Here is a 20,244-nt window from a genome sequence, read left to right as displayed (position 1 = left end):
AAAGTATTTAACATACAACCTAAAGCTGCCATCATAGGTAGGAAGCAGAAACAGTGCACAGCACCGTTCTCCCAAAACGGACATCCCTGGATGCAAACACGTTAAACCTGTAAGGTCTGGTAAAAGTGTGAACCCAGGACCAGGTAGCCACCCGACAGCTGCTCAGCTGAGGCTCCATGCTCTGCCGCCCAAGAACCTGGTGGAGTGAGCCCAAAGATTGTCTGAAACAGACTGCCCTGCTCCACTATAAGCCTCCAACCCCTTTTGTAAGAACATAAGTAGCCTCAGTAAATGAAAAGAAGTGGAAAACTCTCTCCCCTCGCACCACGAAGTATAATTCTCTAGACACTGTTATAATTTCTGTCTAAAACCGGTTTCCTTGTCCAAAGCATGGCTTGCACCACACGATCAGACAGACCCTTTGCTCCTAGGGTCCTAGCACCAGCAGCAATGCTGTTAAAGTCGCTCCAAGCTGTGGTGAAGAAATGGCCCTTGACTTAGAAGATCTGGTCTGAGCCTCAGACGCCACAATGTACCTACCACCATGGAGAGCACATCAGTGTACCAGGTGCTTGGAGGCCAATTTGGAGCCACCAGAATGACCTAAATGACCTCTCTCCACATTTCAAAACCCTCGGAAACATTTCTACTGGAGGGAATAGGAAAATTAGGTGAAACCGACAGGAATCTGACATTTCGTCTACAAAGGCCTGATCGGCCTGAACAGCGAACCTGAGAAGGGACTGATGTTCCTCCCAGATTAATCCCATTCAGTGCTGTTTATTACGGATTTCAAGGAGTCACATCTGTTATCTGTCCATCCAAAGCTCCATTTTTAAAGATTTCAGACTCAGTATAAGCCTGAACAATCCACCAGGTTTTGAACAAAAAAGTATATTCCCAAACCTTTTGATGGTTCAAGACTGGCAAAACCACCAATTAAGAAATCAGAAGCGAATGGCCTTTCTCAGAGCAAGATGCTTTGTCCGGTTTGTGGGAATCCCTGTGGAAAAAAAAACCCCTATCTGGGTGGAGATCTGAGGAGGTCAATCATGCATCCCCGATTCCTATCACCCAAGCATCCCCGATTCCTATCACCCAAGCATCCCCGATTCCTATCACCCAAGCATCCCCGATTCCTATCACCCAGGCATCCCCGATTCCTATCACCCAAGCATCCCCGATTCCTATCACCCAAGCATCCCCGATTCCTATCACCCAGGCATCCCCGATTCCTATCACCCAAGCATCCTCGATTCCTATCACCCAAGCATCCCCGATTCCTATCACCCAGGCATCTGTGGTAGTGTTGGACCACTGATCCTGGAAGAAGAGCAGGCTCAAACTGCAGAGGATCCTAGGTGGGCGGAATGGCCATCCTGCAGACTGCTTATCCGAAGGATTGGCTGCTGGGTGTCCAGCAGCCTGCCTGCCTTCCTCTTTGCATACCTTCCTTATGGGCGGAAGATTGCCCTCTGGTATGCGGACTGCTCTTTCTCCCAGGGAACCGAAAGGAGCGAAACCTGGAGCCTTTGGACTTGGGAGCATTAACAGGAAGAAAAGCACCATTACCTCCCTGTACCCTGACTAATGTTATCAAGCTCAGTCCCAAACAAAGCACCTCCCGAAAAAGGTAGTGACTCTAGAGTCCTCTGGGACTCCACATCAGCCTCTCAAGCCTTCAGCCAGAGGACCCAACAAGCCAAAAATGTGGAGGCTAAAATCCTAGCCCCAATCAGTCCCATATCCAGTCCTGCACCTACGCTAGGTGGGTGTGACGGATCCTAACGAGGAGGCTAACCAGGCCCTGAACTGAAGTTTCCAGACTTCTGGCCTAGAAGAATATAATACACCAAGATAGTCATTAAGACTCCCAAGATGAATATGAGGGTGCACCCACACACTATCATAGATAATATACCAAACATAAAGAGAAAAGTGTGTTTTTCCTGAGGCACTCTAATGACAATAATATGAAGTTAAAATCTCAATCTTTATTTTACTCCATTAAAATCTGGACAAGAAATATAAGAACATTTATTCGTATTCCAATTAAAGATACTTGTAGCGAAATATTAAAAAAATTAATAACAAATGATAACCAGATTGAAATAATGTTAAGATAGGCAGTGCTACACTACCTAGCCACATGAATCTTATTTATTATTCAAAAGTGGGTTCATTTTATTAGTACAAGTGTATATGATCAGACATTAATATTGAATAAAAGTCAATTCATGACCCCTAATTAGTCAATCCTTAGTCCTATTGGGGATTATCTCTTACACTATACGACCAATGGAATATATATAGATACTACATGTGACATTAAAAACCCTTACTACTATAATGGTCTTGTGGTTCATATAAATATGGTGAGAGATTCCCTCAAAAACGATTTATTGACCTCTATATAGGTGATGTTTTCAGGTGCTTAATTACAGACCTAAAAAATAGAACCATTGGTCTTTATTATTTATTTATATTCCAAGAGTAATAATTGTGGTCAGATTGAATCTCCTTATTCATTTAATCACCTATTGTATGATTCTAACTATCCAATTTTTTATCCTGGTAGTTAAATAATCTATGCATATTAGTTCAATGTATAGGTCAGCTAAGCATCCTTTAGTAGTCTAATGCACCTATTATTTATCCCACATGTGAATATTTTTCCTTATGGATACCACACAGTATCAGCTATTTAAAGACTAATCAGGTTAGTTATATTCTAAGAATTTTATTAGTCTGAATACACGGAACAGCGAGACTTCTGGCCTAAGCAGGTTCTTCTAAGATCGCCGCTACAGGACCAGATCTGCCAAACTCCCTGTAGAGGCAGAGGGAATATGGGAATGACCTCTCTGCCAGGTAGGGACCAGCTGAGAAAGCTCAGGAATAGAACTGGCGAGAGATCTAGTCCAAACAAGCTCCACCATGTTGGTGCCAGAGCCCCCAGGTGCACAATGCTGCACCCAATGCTGAGATTGGTAGGCTGTGCACCAAGTGTCCACACCCAACTGTCTAAAAAACAATTTGGAGTTGCATCCAGCGCAGGTAAACTTTGTCATGCAAGTAAGCCCTAGAGGATCTTCATCTATCTGATGACAGATAGAGAAAAGAAAAAACAGCACAGGACAAAAGCAGTCAACTTGAGGGACTAACCACTAAGAACCCAACCCACAGACCTGGTACCTTACAGAAGGACAACAGAGAAGGGTAGTGCTGGAGCTCCTTGGCAGGAGTGAGAGCCCACTAAGGAGGAAGCACCTACCCCCAAGGCCCAGAACTAGATTGCTAGCTGTCCAAAAGGACAGCCCCCTCCACCAATTCAGTGCCTAGTGGGGGCTCACAGATGAGTAACCCCAAACTGACACCACCCCAAAGGTTAGAGAGAACCTGCTCCTTCTAACAGAAGCAGCCTCCAGACCCTGGGACCCACCGCAAGTAGCTACCACCCCATTCCCAGCACTGTACTGGGAGAAACAGATGCCGATGCGGCTCAGATTTGTCAAATGAAGGAAAATAAAAATAATTAACATAAGTAAAATAAAGAAAATGCTGCCGTAGCCAGCTCCTATAAAAAATGCCCTCTGCACTGCCGGGCACCTAAACTAAGCTGAGGGACTTAAGGAGCAGGGTATATGGCAGAGGAGCTGTGGACAACTGTTAAGAAGTTTAAAGTCCCTGGATCCTACACTATACCCCAAGGTACCCGGTGTTCCCAAATGTCTTCTGTAGTGTAGGGCATTAATGTCTGGTGATCATATCAGGAATGCATATGGTATAGAAATACATATATGGGTCACCACATCTCTGCTTGCAAATAATGACTATGGACTTTTCATAGAGGCAGATCTTTGTAGCACATATAACATACACAGATACGTACTCTCTCTCTGCTGACAAAGCTCCCGATAATGTTGCCGTAGCTTCAGGATAAGTTGTGACCGCAGGAGCTCCACTTCAGGGTGTGGTGGTAGAACTTGTGATGGATGTGGCAATGTGTGAGAAGGTGGGGGCGGTTTGACCAGTACATTGCTCTGAATGTCCAAATCCCAATAAACACTGTTAGCAGAAAGTAAGGAAAATAGCTATTAATCAGAAGTTCATATTATCCTGTATTTAAATTCTACTTCTTAAGTTTCCAACAGTGTCATGAGCCTTCAATGATGCATTGATACTTTAAACCTCATCTATTCTTTATTCATCCACCCTCATAACATATTTTTATGCCTCATCTCATACAGCATTCAAATCCACTAAACCAAATAATGTGAGTGTGAAATAGAACCACTAAAACATTATATCAGAAATCTAATGTTTATTTAAGGACAAAACAGGAAGCCACTCAAAAAAGATTGTTCACAAAAGTGTAAAAGGTGCATTAATTAAGTGCTCACATACGTACTTTCATCTATATTCAAATAAGTGTCATGAATCTGTGGGCCAAAAAAGCAGCATTTGCAGAACTGCAATATTTAGCATCGTGTTCATGCATCCAGGTAAAAAGTAAATTTTGTTTTGCAGGAACAGATTCCATAAATGATGTTTAATGAATGTTGAAAGGTACAGTAATGTGGAAATCTATTGGGTTTTTATATTTCTACAAAATCCTCAGAGTTGGTGGAAATTAGGCCTTGATTATATGTTTAATGAAACTCAAGTGCATCTATGGATGCATTACTACCAATGAAAATAAAAACATTAGATTCGTCCAAACAGTATTTTATAAGAAAGAAAAAACAGTTGAAATGAATGAAAGGGGGTAGCTCCTAAAGCAGTGATGGCTAAACTGTGACACTCCAGGTGTTGTGAAACTACAAGTCCCAGCATGCTTTGCCAGTAGATAACTAGCTGATAGGTGGCAAAGCATGCTGGGGCTTGTAGTTTCACAACACCTGGAGTGTCACAGGTTATCCATCACTGTCCTAAAGTGTTACAGGCTGACTGCAGTGATGTTATTACCCTTTCCACCACACACATTTCCATTTGGACCCTCAGAATTCATGCACAGCGTTTTCATGGGGACAGCTACAAATCGCTGAATATGGACAAGCACCTAATTATGTGCGAAGCACGTAAATAGGCACATTTGCTCAAAGTTAAGTGGGCGACTATATGTTTTGCCGTTCATAAATGGCCCTTAGATCCTAACAGTGATAACATTAAACTTAAATATATACTGTATTTTAAGCTTAACAGTTTACGTCAAATAGCAGGTTTCTATACCCTCCATAGTGTACCACAAACAGCGTTACACATTAAGGTGTAATGAAGTTGTTTCTTCATTCACACCATCACAGGTCATTTACACTCTTTTTCCCTCATACTCTTTGATATTATCAAACAGAAAGCTTCCTCATAATCTCCAATAGTGTCACACTCACTCTGTGGGCTTTATCAGGGTTGCAAATTGCTTCTCCTCTACAGACACCCCTGGGATGACTGGAGAGCTGGGCACCGGTGACGGGGTCACAGGAGTGGACTCCACCTAGTAAGACAAGAGGATGATATCACAGTCACTGAGCACAAATAAAAGATTTGCAGCACAAACCACAAAAGCAAAATAAAACTCCTTACCTTCAGCTTCTTGGCGCTATCAGTGACTGCCAACTCCTCAGACAGCCGCCTCTTGCGCGGTTTGGTATCCTTGGGTGTTGTTGGCATTCCTCCTTCTGCAGGAACCGGTGCTGCGTTAAGGCCCAGAGGATCTGACTGTGAGAGAAACACATCACAACCTATTATTAGTGTTGCTTTTATAAGCTATTGACTTTATTAGCACTCTTATCATTTATATCCACCATGCTTTAATAATGTTCAGGACAGAAGTCACCACATGCTGCTCAATATCTCTGAACCTTATCCATCTTCTCTGCAGCCTGTACTACAGTATCAATGAGTTTTGATTACTTCTGTCTCAATAATGCTTTCTCATCAATGCCTGTATGCAGCAGGCTCATCAATGTCTGTATGTCCAAATATATACATGAAGGTGGCACACAATGTAGACAGCTATGAAAGTCAATACATATTACTCATGTGTCACTCCTCTGAACCAGTGCTTCATAAACTGAGTTTTAAAAATAAGTGACTTCATTTTGGCTGGGGTTACTTCTACTTTAAATATTAATAGATGTTCATATGTCCTTCATGTACCAAAATGAGTGCCATTAGAATTCAACTTAAAGCACATCTGGCAAAGCATTAAAGTGAGTTTTAAAATGCATTTCGAAATCATGTGAAAATACATAATTGTGTCTCTCTATTTTAATACACTGCAGTTTTACCTCATTCTCTGGGACCCAGCTCCCTAACAGTAGCCTGCTATCAGGCACATTTTATATTTCTTATGTTGCCAATCCCTGTTTCATTGGCTCCCTAAATGAGTAACCTCCCTCCAATTGCATTGCTGCAACTGTTGGTCATTGTACCAAGCTTAACCCCTTGCCTGTAACGAGGATGAGGTAGATATTTACACATTTATGATGTACAGTGTAAGCTTAGATGTTGTTATAATATTACATCACCTTACACTCTGGTTATAGATTTTGCTTTTCTTGAACACAGTTCTGCATTTAGAAAATGTTTAAAAAAAAAGCACACTAAATGTTATTCTAACGCAAATATATATATCTTACCTTTTCTGTAGTGTAGATATCTAACCCAGTCACAAGTTGCTGTACGAGGTGAGGTGAACCCAAACCTAATCTCCAGGTACATCAGCTTCACAACACTTTGGGGTTTTGAGGTTAAGTTAGACCGGTTATGGCCTTTCAATGTACATAAGGATGCTATCCCTTTCAACAGCTGAGTATATCTGTGAGCTAGTATTCTGTATGTCATAGACATACCATAAGTATGCAGGCTTGCCCTGAAGACACTCCCAGCTATAAAAGTAAATTAGCTGTAATTGCAAATGTGTTTCCCCTTTGAAAATGTATTGTCTTGTTCCAATACAAGTTACGACCTGTGCTCATTATAATGGTTTTTATTTCTAAAATGCTATAAATTGTATTGACATTTGCACATATAGTACAATGGTTAGATGCATTTGATGAGGGCACAGTAGCACTCACTTTATGGAAGAAGAAAAATATTTCACACTATGTTAATATTCTATTAATATGAAAATAAGGCTCTAAAATTTAGAGCCTGTCCAACCTGCGGCCCTCCAGGTTTTTGTGAAACTACAAGTCCCAGCATGCCATTTCAGTTATCAACTGGTTGTCTACCAGCAAAGCATGCTGGGGCTTGTAGTTTCCCAACACCTGGAGGGCCGCAGGTTGGACAGGCCTGCTCTAAATGATAACAGTGAAGTTGAACTGTATGCACTGAATGGAGTGATTTATGATTGTTTAGTAAATGGGGGAACATCAATCTACATTTTCCTAAAGACTATTCTCCGCCCAACTATGAGAAGCGCACAGGTCCCATCCTGGACCTCAGATTGCTGTATTCTTCTGGAGTAGCAGCACAGAGAATTGGGAATGTGAGCAGTACAGTGTCAGCTTGCTGTAGGCAGTTGATAGGCCGGCTGCCACAGCTTGTCTTGTCGGCTGCCTTTGACAACCTTACACTACACATGTACAAAATAGTCCAGGATGCTGAGCTGGGAGAGTTACAGGGATCAGAGGTGTCAACAAGAATGGATGGAATCCTGATGCGACAGCATCAGTTCCACTAGGTAGAGGGAGAGAGGTCTTTGCTAAAATATATAGACAGCCTCTCCTTTAATGTAAAGAAATGAACAAAACTTTATGTGAGAGCAGACATTTCAGACAGGTTTTGGTGGGTTAAGGAAAACACCACTAAATTAACATGCATGAGATGGGATTTGCTGTTCAAAATGCTTGTGACCTGCAGTTTTCCCGATAAGAAGGGGGTTTACCATAAATTGGAGCACCATGCCTAAAACATTCTTAATTATATTAACATGTTATCTGTTTTTTCCTACACTGCCTCCCCGTTCCCCTCTGCACTGTACAGCAGCAGCCTGGCAATGAATAAAGGAATCATTCAGTGAACATGTTAGGATGACTATCGATGAGCAGCAAAAGTTCACTTTTTTTTATTATTTTTCGGTTTTGTTTTGTTTTTTGCAATGTTCTGGCCAACAGGATTAATAGCTCCTAAAACTATAAATATCTTTTTCCTTGAAAGCACTTTATGTGGCCGACTGTTGGCAGTAAGATATAACATGTGTGTATGTGACCATACAAGATTACATAAGGATGATGCAGTTTGCAGTAGTGCCAACCTTGTACATCAACGAGACCACAAGAGGTGTTTTAAGGAATAAATGGTGCTGATCTAACAAACTCAATAAACATTGCCTAGCCTATTTCAATATGAATAATCTATCATAACATCTTGGTTGCTGTAAATAAAGTATCATTTGTAAAAAAAAAAAAAAAAAAAAAAAAAGATCACAAAGGTCCATAATTGGTTAATTTACTATCAATCTAATTTGTTAATTGGGCAGAAACTGTAGGGATGATTTGTAAATGCAGTGTGCCATAAGAGTTACTGGTACTCACAATGACATCATGCTGGCCCAGGACAGGCATCTCCCACAGGGATTGATTGGTGAAACGGTTGAAGTAATAAGGACGATTCTCCCTCTTACTCCAGCACTTCTCCCATCCAGCCTGCAAGAGCTCATCTGGGGAGAGATAGGAGATATGAGCACCATATATTGTATCTCATAGCCAACCCCACTAGAAGGCGTTGCATTACCTGGCAAGTCAGAGGAAACGCGGGGAGGTTGAGGTGAGCTTGATGTACTTGGGGATAGGCTGATCAAGGCGGCATCTTCCTGCGAATTTCCATGATTATCACGGGCCATCTTTGCAAGGACAAGCTAGTGATGCAAAAATGGACACATGATTATGTGACTCAGGTGATCTGATCCCTGTTTAGTAAGATCTCTTGTGCACCAGACTGATGCATACATTCCATGTTATGAAATATGGAAACGCTATGCTAGTAATAAGTCCGTAAAAGCACTATACAAATGTGTTTACTGTGACAGATATTATTTATGTAGAAAATGTCATATCTTTATACACATTTACCAAGCAATATGGCTGTCGCTGACCTACAAGTTGGTGGAGGCCGGGAAAAACACTTGCTTAATGGGCCGATTTATAAAACTGAAAGCTTTACTGAATGAGTGTATACTAAACTTATCTTATGTAGAGAGCTTTCTCTAATATGTATTATAAACATGTTTAACATGTACTTTTGCATTGGATTGCTGTCTTATATCATCTTGGTAATGTATGTGTAGTTAAAAATAGTGTTTTAGTAATATTTTATACATCTTATTATGCAGTTCACTTGAAACTATAATGTAAATAACTGCTATATCTACTTATAACTTGTTACCTATAGCGTGTCATGTGTAATGGTTTCTTAGAAGTGAATTATCTCCAACACCAATGTATTATGTTATATGATCCGTAGTCCTATAATTTTGCTTCTGTTTAATCATATCATGTGCGTCCACATCATATACTGCAAATGTTTTATTGTGTTTATTGTTTGCTGCAAAGCAAACAAGTCATATAACATTTTATTTTTCCGGCTTTGCAGCTTTTCTTTTTTTTTTTTGCTCACTCACTTCCATTACTTGTATATGCTCAAATGATGCAATCATGTGTAATAATAAATACACAACAGCTTCATGTGTAATAACAAATACACAACAGCTTAAATATTAGGACAAGCTGGATCAGGAATAAAGGACATATAAAATGGACACAGAGGCACTGAGTACATACAAACATAGGTGTATATCCATAGACACAGACCACTCCTCCATACAAAGAGCACTTACATACAGTACTGCGTATGTCTACAGACGCAGTGTACCCCCCACACTACACCACAAGCCGCCCCACACCGAGCACACTCCTCTCCTCATCAATAGAGAGAGAACATCCGAACTCCATGTTGCATATAAATAGCTACATAAGACGAACACCCGCTCCATTAGGTGTCTTGTGCACAGATAATCACGCACACACACACAGATGTACATACACACCACAGCTATATATAAACCTGCACACACCGCCCCTCTCTGAAGATTTTATTTATTCATATTTATTATTATTATTATTGTTTCCCTCTCATTTTTTTGGCGCGCTCAAGCCTTTCCCTCCGTGCTCGCGCCCCATCGAGCGCGCTCCCCGGGCGGTTCTAAGATGGCGTTAGGAGCTGCGCTGGCGGCTCAGGCATTGCCGTTGTTTTGCGGGGTGGTTGGGGCGTGCTAGGGGGCGGGGGCTAGCTCTGCGGGTGCTGGGGGCCTCGCGGCACCGGACGGTTCGGGTGTCAGGCCGTGGGACGCCCCGGGAGCCTCACCTGGGGCCGAGGCAATCTCCGTCACTGACTCCTGTCCGTTCGCTGCTATCCCGCCTCCGCCTCTCCCTCCCCGCCGGGGCCGCCATCTTGTATTCCAGCCCTGGCCCCGGCCAGTGCGCATGCTCTGCCCACCAGCGTTGGTCGGCTGTACTGTGCGGCCATTTTTGTTGTGGCATGGATTTATTCTAAGTAGTGTAATGCGGGGATTTAGCAGGGAAAGTGACAGATTTTTGCATTGGCGTCTTTTGAGTGCACACCAAGGTGTGTGCTAGTATTAATAACTTCAATTTGAGGTGTCAAAGAAATTCTGGCATTCCTGTTATATTTCAGCCCTATTAATATCAGGCCAGGTAGCAAACTTTATCCAGGTGGGGCATGTTTGGGACTTATCCTTGCAGGCATGTATTATTTAACCAGAGAGTCCACTATCTTGTAAGATAATCATCATCATCACTGCTTATTTATATAGCGCCACTAATTCCGCAGCGCTGTACAGAAAACTCACATCAGTCCCTGCCCCATGGGAGCTTACAGTCTAAATCCCCTAACATATACAGACACAGAGACAAATTGACTAGGGTCAATTTGATAGCAGCCAATTAACCTACCAGCATGTTTTTGGAGTGTGGGAGGAAACCGGAGCACCTGGAGGTAACCCACGCAAACACAGAGAGAACATACAAATTCCACACAGATAAGGCCATGGTTGGGAATCGAACTCATGACCACAGCCAAGTGCTGTATAGCGAACGCTTGTCTGAAAGTGGTTTTTTCTTACCATCTGCATCAAACAGGTTCTTCAATTAGCCATGGAGTGGCTCCGGAATGGCCGCAAAGGCACTCTGCAAGGACGCAGATTTCTCTTTTGCCCCCCATAAGGTTGCAAAGAGAAATCCACATTGTTGCGGTACCGTATTAACAAAAAATGTGCAGCGCCTAATTGAATACCCCCTTTGGCGTCAACAACACACAGCATGCCTAAAACTAATGCCCAAGTGGCTTTAAGATGCCCATACATGCTGTGATTTTGACAGCCCGTTATGCTGTTTCAGATAGAACACATTTGAGAATTCAATTTGCTGCGATTGTACCGAGAACATAACAGCTGCCAATTTTTACGGTAAAAATATCTGCTCTTTTTTGCTTGCAGCTCTGGGGCGTGAGCAAAAATTAGCGAAATTTTTGAGCAAAAAAAAAAAAAACTGCGCGAGGTGTCTCACGGCCATTTTGGAGACACCTCACTCTGATTGCATACAGTAAATACACGGTGCCCAATTTTAACTATATGAAGTCATCATCCATCCTGGCCTGGTAATAGTGCCATGTTGGATCTAGCTATTCAGTCTGCCAAGCCAGTAGATCTTTAACATTTTGATACACAGGTAGGTCTGTGTGGGTATCATCATCATCATCATTTATTTATATAGCGCCAACATATTCTGTAGCGCTTTACAATTGGGGACAAACGTAATAAACTAATAAACAAACTGGGTAAAACAGACAAAGAGGTGAGAAGGCCCTGCTCGCAAGCTTACAATCTATGGGACAATGGGAGATTGACACATGAGGTTAAGTATACATTTTGCATCTTGGCCCAGCCAGACTGCAAAGGTAGGGTGACTCATAAGCTAAATGATCCTGTCACACAACAATGTTGGTCCGGGGGTAGTTGTCTTGTGTGAAATTGTGTAACAGGCTAAAGGTAGTGAGGTTAAGATGGTGGTTGAGGAATATTATAAGCTTGTCTGAATAGGTAGGTTTTCAGAGAACGCTTGAAAGTTTGTAGAACAGAGGAGAGTCTTATTGTGCGAGGGAGAGAGTTCCATAGAGTGGGTGCAGCCCGAAAAAAGTCCTGTAACCGGGAATGGGAGGATGTAATGAGGGTGGATGAGAGACGCAGATCTTTTGCAGAACGGAGTTGCCGAGTTGGGAGATATTTTGAGACAAGAGAGGAGATGTATGTTGGTGCAGCTTTGTTGATGGCCTTGTAGGTTAGTAAAAGTATTTTATATTGGATTCGGTAGAAGACAGGCAGCCAGTGTAGAGACATACAGAGTGATTCAACAGAGGAATAGCTATTTGCAAGGAAAATCAGTCTTGCCGAAGCATGCAAAATAGATTTTAGGGGTTTGAGTCTGTTTTTGGGAAGACCAGTAAGGAGGGAATTGCAATAGTCAATGCGGGAGATGATTAGTGCATGAATTAAGGTTTTAGCAGTGTCTTGTGTGAGATATGTGCGGATTCTGGAAATGTTCTTTAGATGTATCTAAATTTCATTCATTTAACTGCTCTGCCTGAACCATGTATATCCATAAATTACATCTCCGTATACAAACAGTTTTACTTGGGGTTATGCTTAGTGTTTTTGCTCAAGTTTTGGGACTTTCATCACATTGGGGGGTAAATGTATCAATCTGCGGGTTCTTCAACACCCGCGTGTTCAGCCTCTTCCGCGATTAAATTTCAAGCGGCGCTGCATTGTAAAGGGTTAACTTCCCTTTACAATGCAGCACCGCTTGAAATTTAATCGCGGAAGAGGCTGAACACGCGGGTGTTGAAGAACCCGCAGATTGATACATTTACCCCTGGGTGTTTTACTTGGGCTGGAGAGTTAGGGTAGGATTAGGTTGTATTTAAACCATGTTAAGGGCTTATACACAAGGGTATTGAGAAACAATGCTTGTTAAAGCATAGACAAAAAGCATTGCACTTTGTCCTTGTTTTAACGGAGGGTTAAAAGTGCACATTAACATATCTTAAAGCTTCCCTGCAGCATACTGTATTATCTGCTTAAATGACTGTGTATAGAGACTGTAAGGGGCATATTCAATTGACGGCGGGATCGCCGAAAATCCCGCGCTCCAAAAATATTACCGTTAATATGGTAAAATCTCGCTGGATTTCAGCTCGCAGCTCCCTGTGGATATTAAAAATGAGTATTTTCAGTTCCACTTGCTTACATTATTTTTTGAATTATCAGCACCTAAGCATGTTTAAGCTTTGCGAGTGCTTTAAAACTGCACTATTAACACTTAATAAAAGATGGTAGTGCAACATTAAAATAAGGCCTATGTGACTGTGAGAGAGTGTTGTGCATCCTGTATTTATATGTATACTATGTAACTGATGTACCTTTCAAGAATTTTTGTAACACTTTTCAATATAAGATGTTACTAATAAAGAAATATTTAAAAAAAAATGCCTATGTGAACAGGGTCCAACAGAAACTAAGGGGCCTTTTTATTATTGGCCGCATTCCACTCCCACCTTTTAATTATCATCTCTTGTTACAACAACAGATGATATACTACAGCCATTTATTAAAAAAATCATGCCAAGACAGTGCATCCGATAAGAGGTTGTCCCGGCACTGATTTTACTATACTAAACTCCAGAATCTGAGCTGAAGTCTTTAATGCACATGTGCAACTCGTAGCCATTTTCGGGATTTAACGGTGGGGTGAGCACGAAGTCTCCCTCTTCTCTGCCATAGGGCAGAACGGCTAACACCATCTTCAGATGGAGTAAGCCATTGGGGTCAAGCTCTGAAAAGCTAAGCTTTTTAGAACTTAATATATTTGGTAAGACCGCAACCCACATTGAGTAATATGGGGATTGCGGCATTGTGTGGTACTTTGCCTGATGCAGGAGATATCTTTGATATCCACCTCTGCTGAATGGGCAGAAGGTTTTTTTAAAGTGGTCCTTTTCATCCATAACCATGCCAAACCGTTTCTATAGATATGTCTGCTTTTGTTTGCGTTTTTGTTCTTTTAAATGCCTACTGCGTCTACAATGTTAAAATTATGCATCTGTATAGGGGCACCAAAATATTGCACAATATCTTATCTTTTGTTAAATGTATTGCAAGCCCAGTCCTAAGAAGTTCCCCTATTAGTAGCAGATTTGAAAAAAGGTCACAAAGGAAGACAATACAAAGTGCACCTGCAATTATAATTATGTTGCATGTTGTTTCTTTGCACTTGTTTCCAGCTCTGGGGCATTAATAAAGGTCTTTCAACTTTACCACACATTACTTTAATGTAGCCTTGGGTAATTCAATTGAAATTAAGTACGGAAAGATTAGAGTACAATAATGTTGGAAAGTATGAGTGAAGTCAAAACTACACTTTTTGCTACATAGCCGAGATATTTGCATCTTAGATGAAAATATGACTATGAGGAAAAGGTATAAAATGTACCCGATTATTTCTGGATATTTATGTGTGTGTGTTTTATTTCAATTTTAGACTTTTTGGAGAATGTTTATGAAAACCGGACACCGACCACCTGACATTTCAGGGAGGAGAAGGATTCAGTTATCTTGACTGCTTTTAGTTTTTGGACTGAGCTCTTATTTACTGGTGTACTGCTGATTTGTAGATTATACTTATTGATTAATCAGAAGTGGGGGGGATCAGTTTGAGAGGAATGGCGGGTGGAAATCGGGTGGTTTCTGTCATTTTCTAACTTCTACCTCAAAAATAAAAGAATTTGCTTATTTGTTATGAGCAACACTTTTTTCTCTACCTATACAGCAGATTTCATAAAGGCCCCCATTAATTTGTTCAATCTCTCTACATCATATGAACATTACTGCTGGGACAGTTGGCTGCTAAGGGGCATATTCAATTGTCGCGGGTTTCCGCCGCGTTAAAACTACTACCGTTATTACGGTAGTAGTTAGCTGGATTTCAGCTCAGGGAACTGCGAGCTGAAATCCAGCGAGAAAACTACCTTAATAACGGTTTTTACGCGCACTATTACCGTAATAACGGTAATAGTGCACGCGGCGCGAGATTTTCGGCGTTTCCGACAACAATTGAATATGCCCCTAAGTGGTTGTTATTGGTAACGTGTTTTCTGCTACATTGTTTGTATGCATATAAAATTGGTGTGAATGTACAGTGTTGGACTTTGTTTTTTTTGTTCCCTTTGGTGTCTGTTTTTGGAGCCAGTAGGTCTTAACCAACAATCTTATTAAAGAAAAACAACAAGCAGTTTTGATACTGTAAAAATTAAGTATTCATTTATATCTACGACATATAAACTGTGCATAGAAAAATAGGTCATTGCATTCAGCAAAATTTCCAAATAGAAAAACAAGTTGCTTTTGCCAATGGATAGATTAGCTGCAGAAAACTATAGTTGGAGATAGAGAAAGTATCAAGGGTTTGAAAAAAAGCTGTAAAAACACTGCAACTGACATCAAGGGCTAGATTTACTAAGCTGCAGGTTTGAAAAAGTGGGGATGTTGCCTATAGCAACCAATCAGATTCTAGCTATCATTTTGTAGAAGGTACTAAATAAATGAAAGCTAGAATCTGATCGGTTGCTATAGGCAACATCCCCACTTTTTCAAACCCGCAGCTTAGTAAATCTAACCCCAAGTATCAGAGTAATTTAAATGACTAATATCCTCCAAAATCCAAGGATGAAGGTATCACAATCTACTGCTCACTGATTATGGTACAACTATAAAGACTACACCATAAAAACAGAAAGAGGAAATTACAGTTTGGTAAAAAAAAAAAGATGATCAAGTGGAATTCTGCAGCTAGGTTTTGTGGTTTGTTAAATATCAAGCGTGAATTGCTGAAAAGGATTTTTGGAAATCCAGACAATTGGGGCTCACCGTTGGCACTTTTGGACTATATGTGGAGGAGGAGTTCCATTTGTCCTAGCACTGACGGGGTTAATAGCATATTTATGTAAAGAGACATTAAGCTTGCAGAGAGCTGGTTTTGTCTTATTACATCTCATCAGTGCAAGAAAGGGACCAGTGACTATCATGTAGGACTTGTAACATACCCTTACATAACCAGTAAGGTTAAGGTCGGATGAACGAAAAAGAACCGTAAAGAAGCAAACTCACTCCCATTCCATAGCTGCAACTGACAGATTGTAGAGCTATCAAAATTAGCAAACTTAAAAATGTTGTTTTTGGCACCATAGACCAGATTTCCTGGTGCTTTAGCTTGTTTCCCCATAAATCCAATTCATATCCTGCAGTTTACATCTGCAAACTTACATTTTACCATTCTGCATTTAATCAATACCCCCTTCACTAATGCTTTTACATTTACCAATTCCCCTTCATATAACACTCCAATTAAATTACGTTAGTTCCCCATGTTTTCAGTTCATGTACTTTCGGTCTCTATCCCACATTCCTACTGACAGTGATGAAGCGCAAACTACGGCTGTTTTTCAAACGCTTCAAAAGATTATTGGTCCTTTCTTATCACTGACTCAGGCGACCGGTTTCAAAGTTCTGCAGTAGAATTTCCTTTTCTCTGTAGTTACCTGTATTAGGTTTTGTCACCTTAATCCAAAGATAATTAAAGAAAAGACAGAAAGAAATGTGTCATCGTTGTGGACAGTTAAGGCTTCTGTTCATTGGCCCTATGTGATACTACAAGCATATTAAGTAGTTTTGCATCCATCATTAAATGCCCAGTACAGTACCCGTGTTTTTTTTTGTATTATGCTGATAAAGGTGACTTGGTGAATCTCTCTCTCTCATTAGCTCTCAGACTGAGTGATTAGTCCCAGTTTAGTAAGGCTGTACACTTTACATTCATATGGTGTCTGCACACAGGGAGCTTTCATGTTCTGTGTACAATGGGACTTTGTGGAGGCAAATATTGTAACTGGAAGCCAGAATTCTATACAGCTAAACCCTTCTTAACCCTTCTGTGACCACGCTAGCCTGTGATTATCAGATTTAGCTATAAAAAATATTGCTAGAACTGGGGCCTCAATAATCATATACTTGCTGAACGTTGATAAGTAAATGCTAAAAGAACTGATATCCAATTGTTGGATGTGAGCAAGATATTTACTTGTCTGGTTAGATGTGGTCAAATGCAGACATTGTGCAATTACCAAAACGGATACCTGGCTCAAGCTGGGATGAAGGAATGAATAATGTAGGACACGTACAGAGCTTAACAAAACCAAGCTCCATAAAGAACTGAGGACAACATCAGCGCACTAGATTATGTAAACCTTCGCGGAAGCTATATTCACTCTTCAACTTGCAGGGAGACACAAGCAACAGCAATAATACTATTGCTACTCAAGCTTCAGGTTTCAGGTGTGGGACTTTTCTGAAAAGAACATGGGGCATTTAACATACAAGTTAACACAGTCAGCATCACACAATACACGGAAAATGGAGGACTGCTTGTAGAAAGCAGATAAAAAGCTGTCAATGAATTATAAGAGGAGGGACGTGGTACAGCTTGCTGCTTAGACCAATAGCAGAGAGAAGTGAGTGGAGATATTTTCAGTCATTGCCAGGAACTGGAACATTTTCTAATTGGTCAAAAGTTTTAAGTGGAGTACATCAAGGTTCCGTGCTGGGGCCACTCCTTTTTAATATATTTTTTAATGACCTTGGTGATGGTTTAGAAAGTAAAGTTTCCATTTTTGCAGATGACACTAAACTCTGTAAGGTAATAAAATCAGAGCAAGGTGTAGCTTCTCTACATAGGGACGTAAATAAACTGGAGGATTGGGCGGCCAAATGGAATATGAGGTGTAACAGATAAATGTAAGGTTATGCATTTAGTGCTCAAAAACACGAAATTAAATAGGATTAAGTTAGGGTAATCTATAATGAAAGGATTTGGGAGTGCTTTTAGATAGTATATTTAGCAATAGTGCTCAATGTCAAGCAGCAGCTGCAAGGGCAAATAAAGTATTGGCACGCATAAAAAAGGGGCATAGATGCAAGGGAAGACAGTGTAATTATGCCATTGTATAAATCGTTGGTAAGATCTAATCTTGAATATGGAGTACAGTTCTGGGCACCACTCTATAAAAAAGATATTTTGGAACTAGTAAGGGTTCAGAGAAGGGCGACAAAATTGGTAAAGGGTATGGAGTCATTAAGTTATGAGGAAAGGTTAGCTAGTTTAGGCATGTTTACTCTAGAAAAGAGGTGTCTAAGAGGAGATATGATTACTATGTACAATACATTAAGGGAAAATACAGAGAACTTTCATGGGAACTTTTTACCCCAAGGACTATACAAAGGACACGCAGTCACCCCCTAAGGTTAGAGGAGAGGAAGTTTCCCAACCAGCAAAGGAATGGGTTCTTTACGGTATGAGCAGTCAAGATATGGAATTCACTGTCAGGGAAGTTTGTGATGGCAGACTCAATAGATAGGTTTAAGAAAATGGTTAGACAATTCTTTAGCGGAAAAAGGGTATCCAGGGATACGACCGTTAATTAAAATGAAGGATAGTAATGGATATAGGAAAAAATAGGACTGCAATATTGGGTCTGGAGGGATTTTTCCTGATTGAAACAGATTGCTGATTGCTTAACCTGGATCAATTTCACATATAAGAAAGGGATCGCAGGAGATCCAAAATAGGTTGAACTTGATGGACTAGTGTCCTTTTTCAACCTCATAAACTATGTTTTGGTAAGTGGAATTATACTGGCACTTGGTCAATATAAAAAAATATCTCTTATTCTCTCAAATCTTTAGATCTGGAACTGTCCTTGGTATCTAGGGACAGCTGACAGTTCTGCCACTATTTTAGTGACAATGGCACCCTCAGTACCATGTCTACTCCCTTTTACTTCTTTTGCAGTTGCTGTACAGTCTTGGAAAAGTGTGTATAGAGCATTGTAATGAGGGAGTGTGATAGAATACCTTGAAATTTACATTCAATTATTAGAGCACAACCACACAATTGTTTATGCCAAATTGTAAATAAATATTTGTTTATACAATCGTAAAACAGTGCATCCCCTCAAATTATTTTTAGAAAAGCAGACAAGCTATCAACATGTGTATGTATCAATCAGGTGCAAGAGAAATTGTGCTAAAGTATTTGTATTGCCACAATAGCTGATCATAAGGTCTGCACCACAAGGAACTGCAACAGCAATTGCTATGAAGATCTAGTCCAACAAACACTTTCTGGCCAGTTCAACGCACTGATCCGGTGACTAGTCTCATATTCTAACCACAATAATAAATAGCATGGTGCAAATGCAATAGATTTAATAGTATGCTAGTACCAAGATCAGGGATGGTCAGAATGTCAAGACGTTACAGGAGCTACTGCTAGACTCTCCCAGAAGTAGTCCTATGTAGCACCCCATAGCAGATGAAATGAGGTGTCACTACAACTCTAATCCATCATTCATAACACTAAATAGATGAACCATACAAAATAACTACTAAATAATTAAATCACTTGCAGAAAACACTTTATTTGCCAAATTTAGTAGTGAGACCAGTACCCACACAGGGGCAAACGCAGGATTTGTAGAGGGGTTTCCACACCACGCCGCCAGTGGGCGTGACCATCATGCATGGGGGCATGGCTATAAATTTAGACAGTGCTTGGATGCTCTCCAACTCTTCCTATCCCCATAATATATATGGGCAATGCTGTGTGCACTACTGTTAGGTGCACGCAGCTCTCCCTTTTCAAACGGAGCTGTGTGAAGCAGGAGCAGGGTCCAGCCACCTCAATTATACGGTGCCACAGGCTTAGAGGGGGGTTTCCAGGCACTAGAAACCCCCCCCCCCCCCCCCCCCTCACCTATGCCCACAGTATCAACTCCAGGTCCTCAAAGTATTAACCTGCTAAGCTAGATAGGGTTGTGGGTCCACTCCTACATTAACGTGTTTAGTATGGAAAAATAAACAGACAAAATGTATTTGCAACAATTAGGTTCCTGTTTAACTGAGTGCTCTAAATCTAAAATACAACTTTAAATAAGTATACACAGTGACAACCTGTTTAATCTGTAATGTGTGTAATGTGATTTTATTTTGTGTTAGATACCATAGTCAACAAAATACCAGAAGAATCAGAGGAATTAGTAAAATCCTATTAAAAC

General features: G+C 40.7%; 1 protein-coding gene across 4 annotated transcripts in view; it reads right to left on the bottom strand.

Annotated features, from left to right (window-relative positions):
- The window catches only part of PCIF1 (phosphorylated CTD interacting factor 1), a 36,096-nt gene extending 25,623 nt beyond the window's left edge, over positions 1–10,473 (bottom strand). Inside the window, exons 1-6 of one of the 4 annotated variants that reach the window (XM_075177715.1) lie at positions 10,369–10,473; positions 8,740–8,863; positions 8,541–8,665; positions 5,584–5,718; positions 5,391–5,494; positions 3,893–4,068 (exon numbers count right to left, since the gene is read on the bottom strand). In XM_075177715.1, coding sequence (XP_075033816.1) covers positions 3,893–4,068; positions 5,391–5,494; positions 5,584–5,718; positions 8,541–8,665; positions 8,740–8,848 — 649 coding nt within the window. In that variant the 5' untranslated portion in view covers positions 8,849–8,863; positions 10,369–10,473. The other 3 variants (XM_075177716.1, XM_075177717.1, XM_075177718.1) reach the window with 3 other exon arrangements.
- Positions 10,474–20,244: the final 9,771 nt, after the last annotated feature.

This window comes from Mixophyes fleayi, chromosome 6 (assembly GCF_038048845.1).
Source record: "Mixophyes fleayi isolate aMixFle1 chromosome 6, aMixFle1.hap1, whole genome shotgun sequence".
Taxonomy (NCBI): Eukaryota; Metazoa; Chordata; class Amphibia; order Anura; family Limnodynastidae; genus Mixophyes; species Mixophyes fleayi.
This window is presented reverse-complemented; position numbering and strand designations above follow the sequence as displayed.